General features: G+C 41.4%; 1 protein-coding gene across 14 annotated transcripts in view; it reads left to right on the forward strand.

Moving 5' to 3' along the window:
- Positions 1-187: 187 nt before the first annotated feature.
- CDC14B (cell division cycle 14B) overlaps positions 188-12,348 on the forward strand; it is an 82,321-nt gene continuing 70,160 nt past the window's right edge. For 5 of the 14 annotated variants that reach the window (XM_074330265.2, XM_074330260.2, XM_074330263.2 and 2 more), the window contains exons 1-2: positions 188-364; positions 7,108-7,134. In XM_074330265.2, the coding sequence (XP_074186366.1) occupies positions 205-364; positions 7,108-7,134 (187 nt within the window). In that variant the 5' untranslated portion in view covers positions 188-204. Of the gene's footprint in view, positions 365-4,405; positions 4,513-7,107; positions 7,135-12,348 lie in introns of all 14 variants that reach the window. The other 9 variants (XM_074330266.2, XM_074330261.2, XM_074330264.2 and 6 more) reach the window with 4 other exon arrangements.

Consider the following 12,348-nt stretch of genomic DNA (forward strand, 5'->3'; position numbering starts at 1 on the left):
GGAGGGAGCGGGGCAGGCGCGGTGGGCCCGGCCACTTCTCCAGCTCCTGCGCGGCCGCCTCCTGCCGGGCTCGGCCGGCGCCCGCCGTCCCCGCAGCGCCCCTCCGCGCTCACTGTTCCGAGCGCCCGCGCGCGGGGCTGGCGGGGGCTTCGGCGGGAGCGCGGGGCCATGCTTGTGGCCCCATAACGGACCGCGGCCGCCTCCATGAAGCGGAAGAACGAGCGGCGGCCAAACTGGGCCGCCGCGCCCCCCTGCTCGCGGCGCGGCTCGTCGTCCTCGTTGGGAGTGAAGAAGATCCGCAGCTCCACGTCGCAGGAACTGCATCACCTGGACCAGCCGGAGGACCTGTACCTGGACATCACCGGTGAGCCGGCGGGCGAGCGCGTGGCGGGGCGCCCTGGACACACGGCACTCTGCGCGGTGGTCCCAGCCCACCCACCTCCCGCAGCAGTGAAGGCGCCTTCACCCCCACCCCCATAAAAGCCGCAGCCGGCCACACCCCCTCCTGGAACTGGGTGCCCGGGGAGCGCCCCTCTACCCCGAGTTGCCATCTGCGTTTGTGGCGAGCTGTAACTTTACCCGTTTGGTTCCCTCCCACGCCAGCAAGGTGGGCCGAGGGTCACCTTTCTAAATGGCTGGCGTCAGTTCGGCGCCACGGGGTTTTTCTAAGTTCGGGTTGCTAACCGCCTCCTAGGGGTGCCAGCTCGGTTGGCCCTCACAGGAGTCTGAACCTCGGAGTCACCCCAGAGGATTCCCCGAGCGCGCGGAACACGCCCGCATGGGAGCTGCCCTGTTTGTGTGGCGTTTGCCAAACCGCCGCTACTGGGTAGGAAATGGAGTCCCGCCTAATGCGGCGTACCCGGGCCGGGCGCGACAGCCACTTCCCTGCCCTGGCCCTCCCCGCACTGCCCCCTCCCCAGCGCGCGCACGGGGTCATTCCTCTCCCGGGCTTCGAGAAGCACCGTGTCACGTGGATGGCATTTGAACCCTTCAGCATGCTGAATGCCCAGAATTGTCACTTTTGAGAAATCGCAGCCAGCCACCGCAGGTAGAAAAGCAGCCCGTCGATAGCTGTTTCATTATTAGTGCTGATTCTGCAATTCTTGAAGACTAATAAATCCAATTTGGCAGCTGTTGGGTTTGCCAGGATCGACACTGAACCGTGTGAAAGCAGTACATGCGATGATGTATGTGGAAACGCTTTGTAAACAGCGGTCTACAATTTTGAGGGAATTTGCAGTCTGTTTCCTGCGACGCGTAGTGTGTACATCTCGCGTAAACCTTGGTGTGTCTGGGGTTTTTATAAATGGCTTTCCGCCCTTAGCTTTTGATGCACTAGGTGAACTGGAGTGGTCAGAGTATTAATTTAGAAAGCGTTCAGACAAACACAGAAATGTAGAAATTATTTTCTAGGTTGATGGATAGTTGGAAACTAAGATCCATTTTAGAAAAACCCAAAAGTAGAGCGGAAGATTTCTCAACCTTGGTGGGTGGCCCTTGGGAACAGAGGAGGGAGGAGGAAGGAGTTGCCTTATGCCCCTGTCCCCAGCTAGCACCTGCAGGGCCCATGGTGGCGCGTACCGCCGCAGGAGGTGCAGCCAGCTTGCTGATGATGAGTCCAGGTCCCACCATGGTGTGCACTCCACGGAGATGGCCCTGCCGAGAAGGACTGGGGGTGGAGGACCCACACATTCTTTATGCATTCCTTAGTTATACTTCTTCAAAGAAACTGTTTAATAGCATTTCATTTTAGGGCAAGTAACGCACTTACATGGTACAGAACTCTTAATTCTAGAGGTACACAGGAGTATAGTGAAAAGTTGGTCTCAGCCTCTGGGTGTCCTTCCTCAGAGGCAATGCATGTTCCTAGTTTCTTGTGAATCCTTCCAGAAATAGACTAGGAGTGCACAAACGGAGATTCTCTGCCATACCCAAGCACAGGTAGCATACAACATCTTGTTTTACACATTGGTTTTTCTTCACACTATTTCTTAGCAGATCTATTGTTTTATATTAGTACAGGCAAAACTGCCTCATTTGCTTTTAGTTACTGCTTAGGCCCAAGTAGATATGGTTTTAAAATCTAAAGCCATGAAAAAATATATGTGGATTTAAATGTATCTATGTTTTCTAACTTGTTTAGAGAGTTTCCTAACATTTAGGTTGGCTCTAGGAAGTTTTTGACAACAAAATCATTGGAGTAAATCTTCCTCCTTTATGGAGGAAAACAATGCAGTGTGGCTGGCTTTCCTGAGACAGGGGCCAATGAATTAAGTTCAGAGAGTATCACCAGCAGAATATTGAGGAAACAGTTGGTGCAGTATATAATATCAAAATGCTGTTACTTCAGATGATGGTAGGGTCCAGCCTCGGTGTGAGATCACTCCAGGGTAGTAAGAGAGTTAACTTCCCTTGAGATTTCTCCAGGTGTCCTTTAGTGACAATCTTCAATTCCTGGAATACTGAATCAGTCTGTTTTGGTGTGATACACAAGACAAATTAAAGTGACTGGATGCAGGGTGGGGATTACTTTTTATTGGCTTTGTAGGGAGGCTTGAGGCCTCATCCACAGCAAATGACAACCTGGTCCCATTCTTGCCAACTTGTTTTCCCCTATCATTGTTTTCTTAAAAAGCAATGCATGCACATTTTTAGAGTCAAATGGTACCACAGGAGATATATAGATACCGTCTTTCCAGTAATATTTTCTTTCCTTTATGCATATTCAAGTTTATATAAATTGTGCCATACCAACCAGAGCAATCCTCTTTTTAAAGGTTAGTGGACTTTGGGCAATTATAAACAATGCTGCTATGAACGTTTGCATTGTATGGCTGAAGTGTGATTTATTTAATGGTAATAAATAGTTACTCTGGGGGGGGGAGGGTCTTCCACTCCCTACTGCAAATGGCTTCAGTAGCATCAGTGTACATGTCTATCTACATGTGTGACTATATCTGTAGAGTAAACTAGAAGTGAAGAGGCTGGGCCATAGTATATACAGGGTTATCTATTCATCAGTAGACTTTGGGCAATTATAAACAATGCTGCTATGAACGTTTGTGTACAAGTTTTTGTGTGGACATATGTTTTCAGCTCCTTTGGGTATATACGTAGGAGTGGAATTGCTGGGTCGCATGGTAACTTCATGTTTAATCTTTTGAGCAACTGCGAGACTTTTTTCCAAAGTGGCTGCACCACCAGCAATGTACTAGGTGTTTTGTGTCCTCGCCAACTTGTTTTAGGATTATGAAAATTCTTTCCCAGTGTAGTTGGTTTGTAAAAATTAATGCACATTATCACTTCTGCCCACTCTGCCCTTAAATACATTATTATTTTTTTACTTTAGCCACTTGACTTTTTTTTTTTTAAAGAGGGCACAGCTCAAAGTGGCCCATGTGGGGATCGAACCGGCAACCTTGGTGTTAGTTGATGGGGGTGATGGGTGGGGGTGTTTATTCTCACTCCAATCCCATCAAGCTGTCATTGACCATTCATTGAGTTCTTGCCATGTGCAATGACATGGATTTTTACCTGAGTTGTATTCCTGGTGCAGTTCCCGTGCGCCATGTGAAAGAAAGTTCATAAATACAGTGTAAACTGTATATATTAATGCTAAAGAGATACTGAGCAAAGATAATCAGAATGAGTTGTTACCAGTCAAGGAAGCTGAGGGAAGAAGGGAAGTGAGGAAGGTTTTCAATTGGATTTGGAACTAGATAAACTCCAAGATGGAAGAATTACCAAAGGAACAAATATTGGGCACAGTCAGGTTTTTTATTTTCCTATGAACTTCCTTGCGGCCAGACATCTGAATCTTTTGGATCTCTATGTTCTTATCCTGTAAATAGGGCCCTCTATAAACGATAGTGTGCATTCCCCTTTCCTCTTTATTAACAGAGGGAAGCAGTTTTTAAAGACTATAATAACACTGGTGCATAACCTCTGTGTTTGGTAATTTATAGGATTGATGGTACAGAAATTCAATTTATTTTACTTTTAAAATTTCTGACTAGTAAAGGAAATTGGTAATAACTACTGGCTAAAAAAAGATTCTTGGTGGTTTGTCATCAATTAAAAAAAATTTTTTTCAATGTCTGCCGTGATGCTCTACCTTTTAAACAGTGTCTATATTATAACAGTAAGTCATTTTATTGGAGAAACTCTACTCGAGGTCATGATTGTCATCTGAAAGCACTAATTAATGGTATATTAGATATTCATCGAATAAAATTAAACAGATACACCACTGCTTGCCCCCTTTTCTTTTTAGGATTTCAAAAAAATCACACCACATCATTAGACAGGGTATTCATTAATTCAAGAAGTATTTATTGAATGCTTGCTATATAAAAGTCATTCATATTCATTGTTTACAGTGATAGAAGTATATTTTTCTTGACAGAAAAGGGATGCTGTTATCCGGGACACTGATTCAAGAAAGAAATAAATTCGTTTTTCAAGAGTTTCATATAGTAGATGATTGAGTTTCAATAATTGAAGCTCATCAAAGTACGTAGTATTATTTTTCTTCTTGTTTATGACTTCTATACTTATTTTTAAATTTGTACATGATGTGAATTAATTTTCTTGATTTATGTGCTTGTTTAATTCTTCAAAATCTTTTACTTCTGATGGTGTCATGGTCTCTGCTTTATGTCTAATTCCGGAGGCATTCCAGCACCACACACAGATAAAAACTTAACACAGCTTCAATGTTACTGCTTCAATGGACATAAAGAATGGCTGGGCATAGAGAGGAAGGGCAAGTGGAATAATCGGGTTACATAGATAGTACTAATGCCAGGAGTTGCCAGTCAGTGCAAATGTAACTTCTCTGTGCCTTTGAATGGACATGAATTTCCCAGGTTCCTGTTGGAGTTAGGGAAAGCTGGAATGAAACCACATTGTGGATTTTTAGGGTGGAATGACCTTTCTTGGAAGTTTCTGAGAGAGTCTCTGGGGATCTCTGAATTGATAGGACAGGTGTTTTGTTTCTTGACAGAATTTCAAGTGATCATCTAGAAATAGCACAACCATCCACTTTTCCCTCTGAAGAAGCCAAGACCAGAGATGAGTAACTTTGGCCAAATTGATGGTTTCTTTCTGGGAAAGCCGTGACTACCTGACTTACTGTTCCCAACAGATAAAGTTGCTGCACAGAGTTGTGCACGTTTTATTGAACATCTACTGGTTAGTCCTGTGCTACTTAGGTTAGTAGACGAGGTCATAGTAGATGCTCCACAAGCAATATCTATAAAGTTGAATTTTTAGAGAAATGAGTAATTACCTAGTGAATTTGGAAAAATGAGCAAACTTAAGTACACAATTCAGGTCCTCCAGAGCTCATACTGTTTTCCAAATTGGCTATCAGTACAGCCCAGATTTTCCAGATATTTCATTCATTCAACAAATGTGTTTAATGAATACTGTGCCAGGCTTTTTTTTCCTCAAGTGCTAAAAATAGGCCACTGCTAGAGATAGTTCCTGCTCTCCTGGAGTTTGTTTTCTGTAATAAGTGAGAAAATAGACCTTGGAGGGTCTGAGGGAAAAACCTGGGTATAGAGGACCCATTTCATGGTTGCAATCTTTGAGGAAGAAAATCTTTGACGAGTAGAGTTTTTGCAGAGCTGATTCTTTGGGTTAGGCGTGACGACACCGGGGAAAGCTAATGTGTCTGCCCACACGGGGATTGAACACAGCCAGGTTATTAATCACTGCTGGAGTCACGACTTTCCCATCTATTTAAAAATAAAAGTCCGCAGAGTTTTTGGAAGGCTGAAATGAAGGGGCGGCATGTGAAGTGCCTGCTTGGTGCCGTGTTGACAGTCAGGGCTCTGTCGATGGTCACAAATGTGCCAGCAGTAGGCCAGGCTGGAGACATAAGGGCAGACTGAGACAGTCATCAGTGCCGGAAGGGTTCCCAGCTCAGAAGCAGACATTTCTCAGTGCGTGTACTTGCACAAAAGGTTCGGTGAATCAGCACAGTGAAAATGCAGTGTGTTCCTTTTTTTGCTTCTAAGTGATCTTCAGGGCACGAATGCTCCAGATGAGGGTGGCTCAGTATTTTTCAGAGCAGCGGAGGAGATTTGGCACCTTGCTGTTCTTGGGAAAAAACGGGGAGGTTTTTCTTTAAAGATTCTTTGTAAGAGGAAGAATAAACCCAAGCCCTTCCTTTGCTTTTGAGGCTATTGTTATGAATTTTTATTATACTGAAGAGTTTATATGTTGTCTAATATTAAATTGCAGCTAAGATTCAAAGGCCTCATGGGAGAGCCTCAGGTAGAAGGTTATAGGAAGTAAATACATTACATTATTTACTGAGAATATACATTTTTCAGTGTAGTTAATTGAAAGCATGACTGTGCTCTAGTACATCTGTTTTAAGAAAGTATTACATAGATCCAAAAGATTTGATATTGGTGGTGTATATTATTGGCAGACGGCATTTATTTGGTGTGTGTGGGGGACAAATTGCCCTTGAAAAGGCCTTTCCATGCTTAATGTAGCACAGAGATACAATGTATTTGAAAGGTGTAGGTGTCAACATAAATAAATTATATCTTTAAATCTGTATTTTTGTTATACTGGGAAAAAGTAATTTTAGTAGCCAGTATTCTGTTTCCCTTCCCAGCCTAGCTACGGAATATTTTAAATCTTAGTAAATCCTTTAAGGGTCATCACATTACAGTTCTTTTTATAATTCTCTGTAAGTTGAAATGAAAAGCATGACCAGAGTGGTTTATCTGAATATTACAAAGCTGGTCCTCACTTAGGACAGGCACCAGTATGAGTGAGGTAAGTAGGTGCAGGGGTTGCTGTGGGCAAAAAAGTGAAGAGAGTGTGTTGGTTTGGCAGGAGCTAACCAATCTTCACATATTGTTTTTTTATATTATTTGGTTTTTAGCTTCCAAGGTTAGTCACATAATTTCTAGAAGTGCTGACTACCGTATTAGGCAGGGATTACCTCTGAAAACATTTTCCAAGATACAATTGATTTTAACTTCCTAAAATCAAGGATATTTAACTGGAATGTGTACATCTCATCTGGATTCTGGAGTGTATATGAAAGTTTTACGCCCTTCTCTCTCTCTTTTTTTTCTATAGCTTTTCATGGATACTGCTCCAACAAAGGTATTCAGATCATTGACTCTACTTTGCAGTTCTTTCTGATGATTTTTAAACTGTAGATTTAATCTGTTAGTTGTGATTCTTGGTTCCGTCCCTTCCTGTTTGCTTGTCTTAAATTTAGTCTTATTTAGATAGCAGATTCAGTTTTCTGTAACTGTAGAGTACCTTTCGTATGTTTACGACTCAAGTTGAAATTTGTCTTTATATGAAAAGTTTCGTTGGTTTCTGTGTCTAGGTAATGCTAAAGTAGTTTCTGTGATATTGGGTTAATTATGAATGCTGTGTTTGGGTGGTTGATATTTTTGGTAAAACTAAATTTTTTTCTGTTTTAATTGAATTTCACTTTTGTAGGCTCTTGCTGAAAGGATACTTAGAATGAGTTGTTATAACAGCCATTCTTGATCTTCCCCTGCCCCCCAAGGTTACTTAGTTATTTCTAAACATTTCTTTGCTTAATGGACAGGCTTATATCTTATTTACTGTGTTTGACAAGAGGGAAATGTCATGAAATGCCAACCTGAACTTTAGAAACGGAAGCTCTTTCATATTCTTTTTTAAAAGAATTAAAAAAAATATTCTTATTCCCTTTAATTTTCAAGTTCACAAAATAAGGCCAGTTATCAAAAGAAGAAGTGTGAATGGCCCTGTTTGTACATATATATTTTTCCCCAATTTTTAAAAGATTTCTGACTATTCTCTTGGTCTTTTATTCAGCTCCGTTAATTTTTAGTATCATTTATAGTCTTGGAGAGCAATTATCTTAGAATGCTTTACTCACCAGTTAGTTCAAAGATTGGGTCTCATTGTCTTTGAGCTTGAAAAGCTGAGGAAACTAGGCTGGGTAAATTCATTCTAATTGTGTAATACCACATATTGAATTCATTTCTCAGGTAGTTCACTTTTATGCCTTTCAAATTTGGTTGGCAGTGAGTGTACTTTTCACAAAAGAAAAACATCTTGTTCCTGATGTCGATGATGTTTGTTCTTTCAAGTTCTAATTTGAAAGTAAGATTACTTTCTTGGCACTGCTATGTAATTTATAACACTGGTCTTTTTATACCCAATCCATAATGCTATAATGTCATTACAGATTCTGAATTCTCCCAAGGCCTTCTATAGTAGGACCATCACAGCTGAGTCATTCTCTATTTTGCTCATTTATACTCATTTGTATTTGTATGACTTGTGCTATGGAATTAATTAGTGTATCCATTCAACAAATATTTATTGAGCAACTACTTTGAGCAAGGGATTGGGCCAAGTATTATGAGGAAGGAAGAAGGGGATGTGAAGATTTATAACGACCTACTCTTTATCCCTGAAAGATTGAGAAGGAATAGACTTTAAGTCATCATCTCAATGAAGACAGGTAATGAAGGAATCAGTCATTATGTAGTTTTGCTGTCTTCTTCATTGAAACAGTGTCAGTTTGAGAAAATTTTATGATGGAAATGTCACTCGGTAATTCCTACACAAAGTGAATTATTTTTTCCAATATGTGGTGAGAATGATTTGTCTTTTTGTCTTATGGTGTGTTTTGTGTGTACTCGCACATGTTAACAGTTCAAAGAAACCGGGATAAAAAGTTTCATTTTGGTATATAACTAACTAATCATATATATATATATATATATATATATATATATATATATATATATGCATATATATATATATGCATATAGTTAATAATATACTGAAAACCCTATCTCTACTAAAACAGAACCAAAGAAAAGGTCTACATTCCAATTCTGTATCTCTAATTTGAATCTCAAAGTATCGCAGAGTATATAATTTAAAATGAGATACCTGTTTATTCTTAAGAATACATTATTTATTGGTAAGAAGTAGTTACTGAGCACCTTTTAAACTGAATATTGCTTCTTAAATTGAAGGCACTAAAGATGAAGATTGCTAAATATTTTCAGAGCTAGATTTGGTGTGTGTGACTTGAACTGAAAAGCATTCTGATTTTCACATTCTTTTATAGGTGCTGAGGAAGATTTGCTTTGACATGAATGTATAACAGAATTAACAATTACGGTTTTACATTTTGGGGAGCTGTTCTCAGTCTGCTCTTAGAATTTTTTATTGTAATACTGTCATTATATAGCTTTTTTGAAGCACCTATCATCTGAAATGGAAGTATCTTATCATGCATGTCTTTCCTTTTTGACAGGAAACTCAAAAAAGCTTAGAATTTAGCTGGCAAACACAACTGAGACTGGGATTTTTAACTCCACTATTAATACTGTATTCTAATTTTAAACTATTGTGACTGAAGGGGCTTGAAGCACAACTTCACTCAGGATATGTCTGAGTGCATTTTATAGTCTCATCCTTACAATGGCTGCTGTAAGAGCTGCAGTAGCCATTTCAGACTTGTCCCCTGATCTCTGGGAAGTGACAGTAGCATACAGAACAGGGTAATTATGTTTACATCTATATCCGTACCCATATCTGTATTACACAGAGAAGCTTATCTGTAAATATCATGGACACTCAATGATGGACACCTCTGAATGAATGGGATCTTTGGAAGGAGGCTTGAGCTACCATTTTAAAAGATTCTCCTATTTTCCTCCAGAACGAGCAGGAACTTTTCTTGATCACAGTAACACACAAGTCTGCTTTTTCCTTACTCCTGACAGCACCATTCATTGTCCCTACTGTGATGGCAGTGTGTGTGTGTGTGTGTGTGTGTGTGTGTTTGGGGGGGGGGGTGACTGCTGGAAATGAGGATAGACTCTGCCCCAGGGGGCAATATCCTCTTCATACCCCCCAGACCTGTCCATAGTGCTCTTACGTTCTGCGAGTAACAAGTATCAAGACATGGCAGTTAACCTGAATTAAATAACAACTTTGCTCCAAAATGAAAAATACTTTATTTAATGAAATCTCTTATTCAGGAGAGGAGGAAAAGGAAGGTAAACCTTGGGCATCCTTTACCTACGAGAACCTATTTGGATTATTTTGCTCAAACACATTTTTAGAGGTTAAATTTGTGGATTCAGAAGATAGCCATTTCAGGCACAGTGTTAAAAGGATTTTTTTTCTTTCTTAATGTGATAGTTTGGGGAATTTAAAAAATAAAAATGTGGGCTATTTTGAAGGCTAAGAAATAAACTTGCACTTTTTTTTTTTAATCAAAGCTTTGTAGTAAACCCTTGATTTCCAAATGATTTCGTATATTCTAATATTTATGAATTAGATTACTAAGTTATGTTGTATGCCACAAAAGCAATTTTAATGCCAATTTTTGTGTACCTGTTATATACCCCATTTAACACAACCCTATACTGTGCTGCTTTGTTGTAATTTTATTGTCTTCATAATATTTTACTAAGAAGAAGGAGGCATATATGAAACTGTAGTCAATGTCTTGTTTTGGGTTCCCCCAGAACAGACAGAGCCAGATTCCAACACAAGTGCAGTTGACCCTTGAACAACACTGGCATTAGTGGTGCCCAACCCTGCGCAGTCAAAAATCCACATGTAACTTTTTTTTTTTTTTAACAGGACTTTATTGGGGAACAGTGTGTACTTCCAGGACTTTTTTCCAAGTCAAGTTGTTGTCCTTTCAGTCTTAGTTGTGGAGGGCGCAGCTCAGCTCCAGGTCCAGTTGCTCTTGCTAGTTGCAGGGGGTGCAGCCAGCCATCCCTTGCGGGAGTCGAACAGGCAACCTTATGGTTGAGAGGACATGCTCCAACCAACTGGGCCATCTGGGAGCTCAGTGGCAGCTCAGCTCAAGGTGCCATTTTCAATCTTTAGTTGCAGGGGGCGCTGCCCACCATCCCTTGCGGAAGTCGAGGAATCGAACTGGCAACCCTGTGGTTGAGAGCCCACTGGCCCATGTGGGAATTGAACAGGCAGCCTTTGGAGTTAGGAGCATGGAACTCCAACCGCCTGAGCCACCGGGCCGGCCCCCACATGTAACTTTTGACTCCCTGGAAACTTAGTTGTCCCTTGGTATCTGCAGGGGATTGGTCCAGGACCCGTTCAGATACCAAACTCCACGGGTGCTCAAGTCCCCTATGTAAGATGCTGCAGCTCGACGCATACAGTTGACCTGCACCCACAGACCGAAAACAGTACAGGTAGTTACTGAAAAAAAATCACTTGCAAGTGGACCCATGCTGTTTAAGGGTCAATTACTTTAGGAGATAATCCCAGGAACCTCTCCAAGGGGAGTTGGCAAGTGAGAGGGTCAGGAAAGGCAGGCCATAGATGGCAAGTTAACAACTGTGGTAACTGGAGTTGGATTCCACAGGGGAAATCTGAGAGCCAGTATGGAGCAAACAAGGCCCGAGGGGGCTGGGATACTTAAACACCAATAACTCGAGGGTGAGTGATAATTTGGAAGTGCTGTGAGAGTGGCCAAAATGGACTCTGTATGCCAGAGAAAGCCCTGGAAGAAATGTTGGTGCAATTGAAAAGTGCTGAAAGAAGGCGAGTTAAGGGTGGAGCTCTTACGGTGCCTCCTGCAGTCAGTTTCAGTATTAATTTTTTTCTGTGTGCACTTAGTGCTATTATTGTGTAAGTTTTTAGCTAGTTAGCATTCAACCATATTGTCATTATGTTGTGTCCTGGTGGAGCATTTTTGGTAGCAAATGTTGAGAAAAAGGAATGCAGGTGACAGGGTGGGTTTGTGAGAACCAATGGGAGGGGACTAAGATGGAAGTTTAAGAGGCATGGGCTTAATGAGGCCCTTGCAAGAAATTGTTTAAGGAAACTAGGTAAAGATCAGTATGCATGCAATTAAGGATGGTTGGAAGTTCTTTGATTTTTATGAAAGGCTTTACAAACATCACTGTAGCTAGGGGGTTTGACTAAACAATTGTGTGATTAGCATCTAGAAGAATTATGGGCAGAGACAGTCCTGACTCAGTGAATGTGAAGTGACTGGAGAGCTGAGCCATTGCCAGTGTGGAATGCCAGGGCTGGGTCTCCTCCGAGACTGTGGGTTCTGTGCAAGTTCCATTTCCAGGAACTCCTCATCACCGTCTCAGTGGAGTTTGTGCGTGTGTGAAGTCCGTCACCTTATGTCGTTTATTTCTAACGAGGCCAGATAACTCGTGTTACGTACTCTTGGGAATGTTCAGGATAAATAAATCTACTGACTTAATGACTCAGGAGTTTATAATCTATATATTGTGTGCGTGTACAAAGTGTTACACAGATACAAAGTAGGGAAACCACAGTTTACCATATGTGGTGTAG

This window comes from Rhinolophus sinicus, chromosome 16 (genome assembly GCF_057876585.1).
Source record: "Rhinolophus sinicus isolate RSI-liver-muscle chromosome 16, RSI-T2T, whole genome shotgun sequence".
NCBI classification, from domain to species: domain Eukaryota; kingdom Metazoa; phylum Chordata; class Mammalia; order Chiroptera; family Rhinolophidae; genus Rhinolophus; species Rhinolophus sinicus.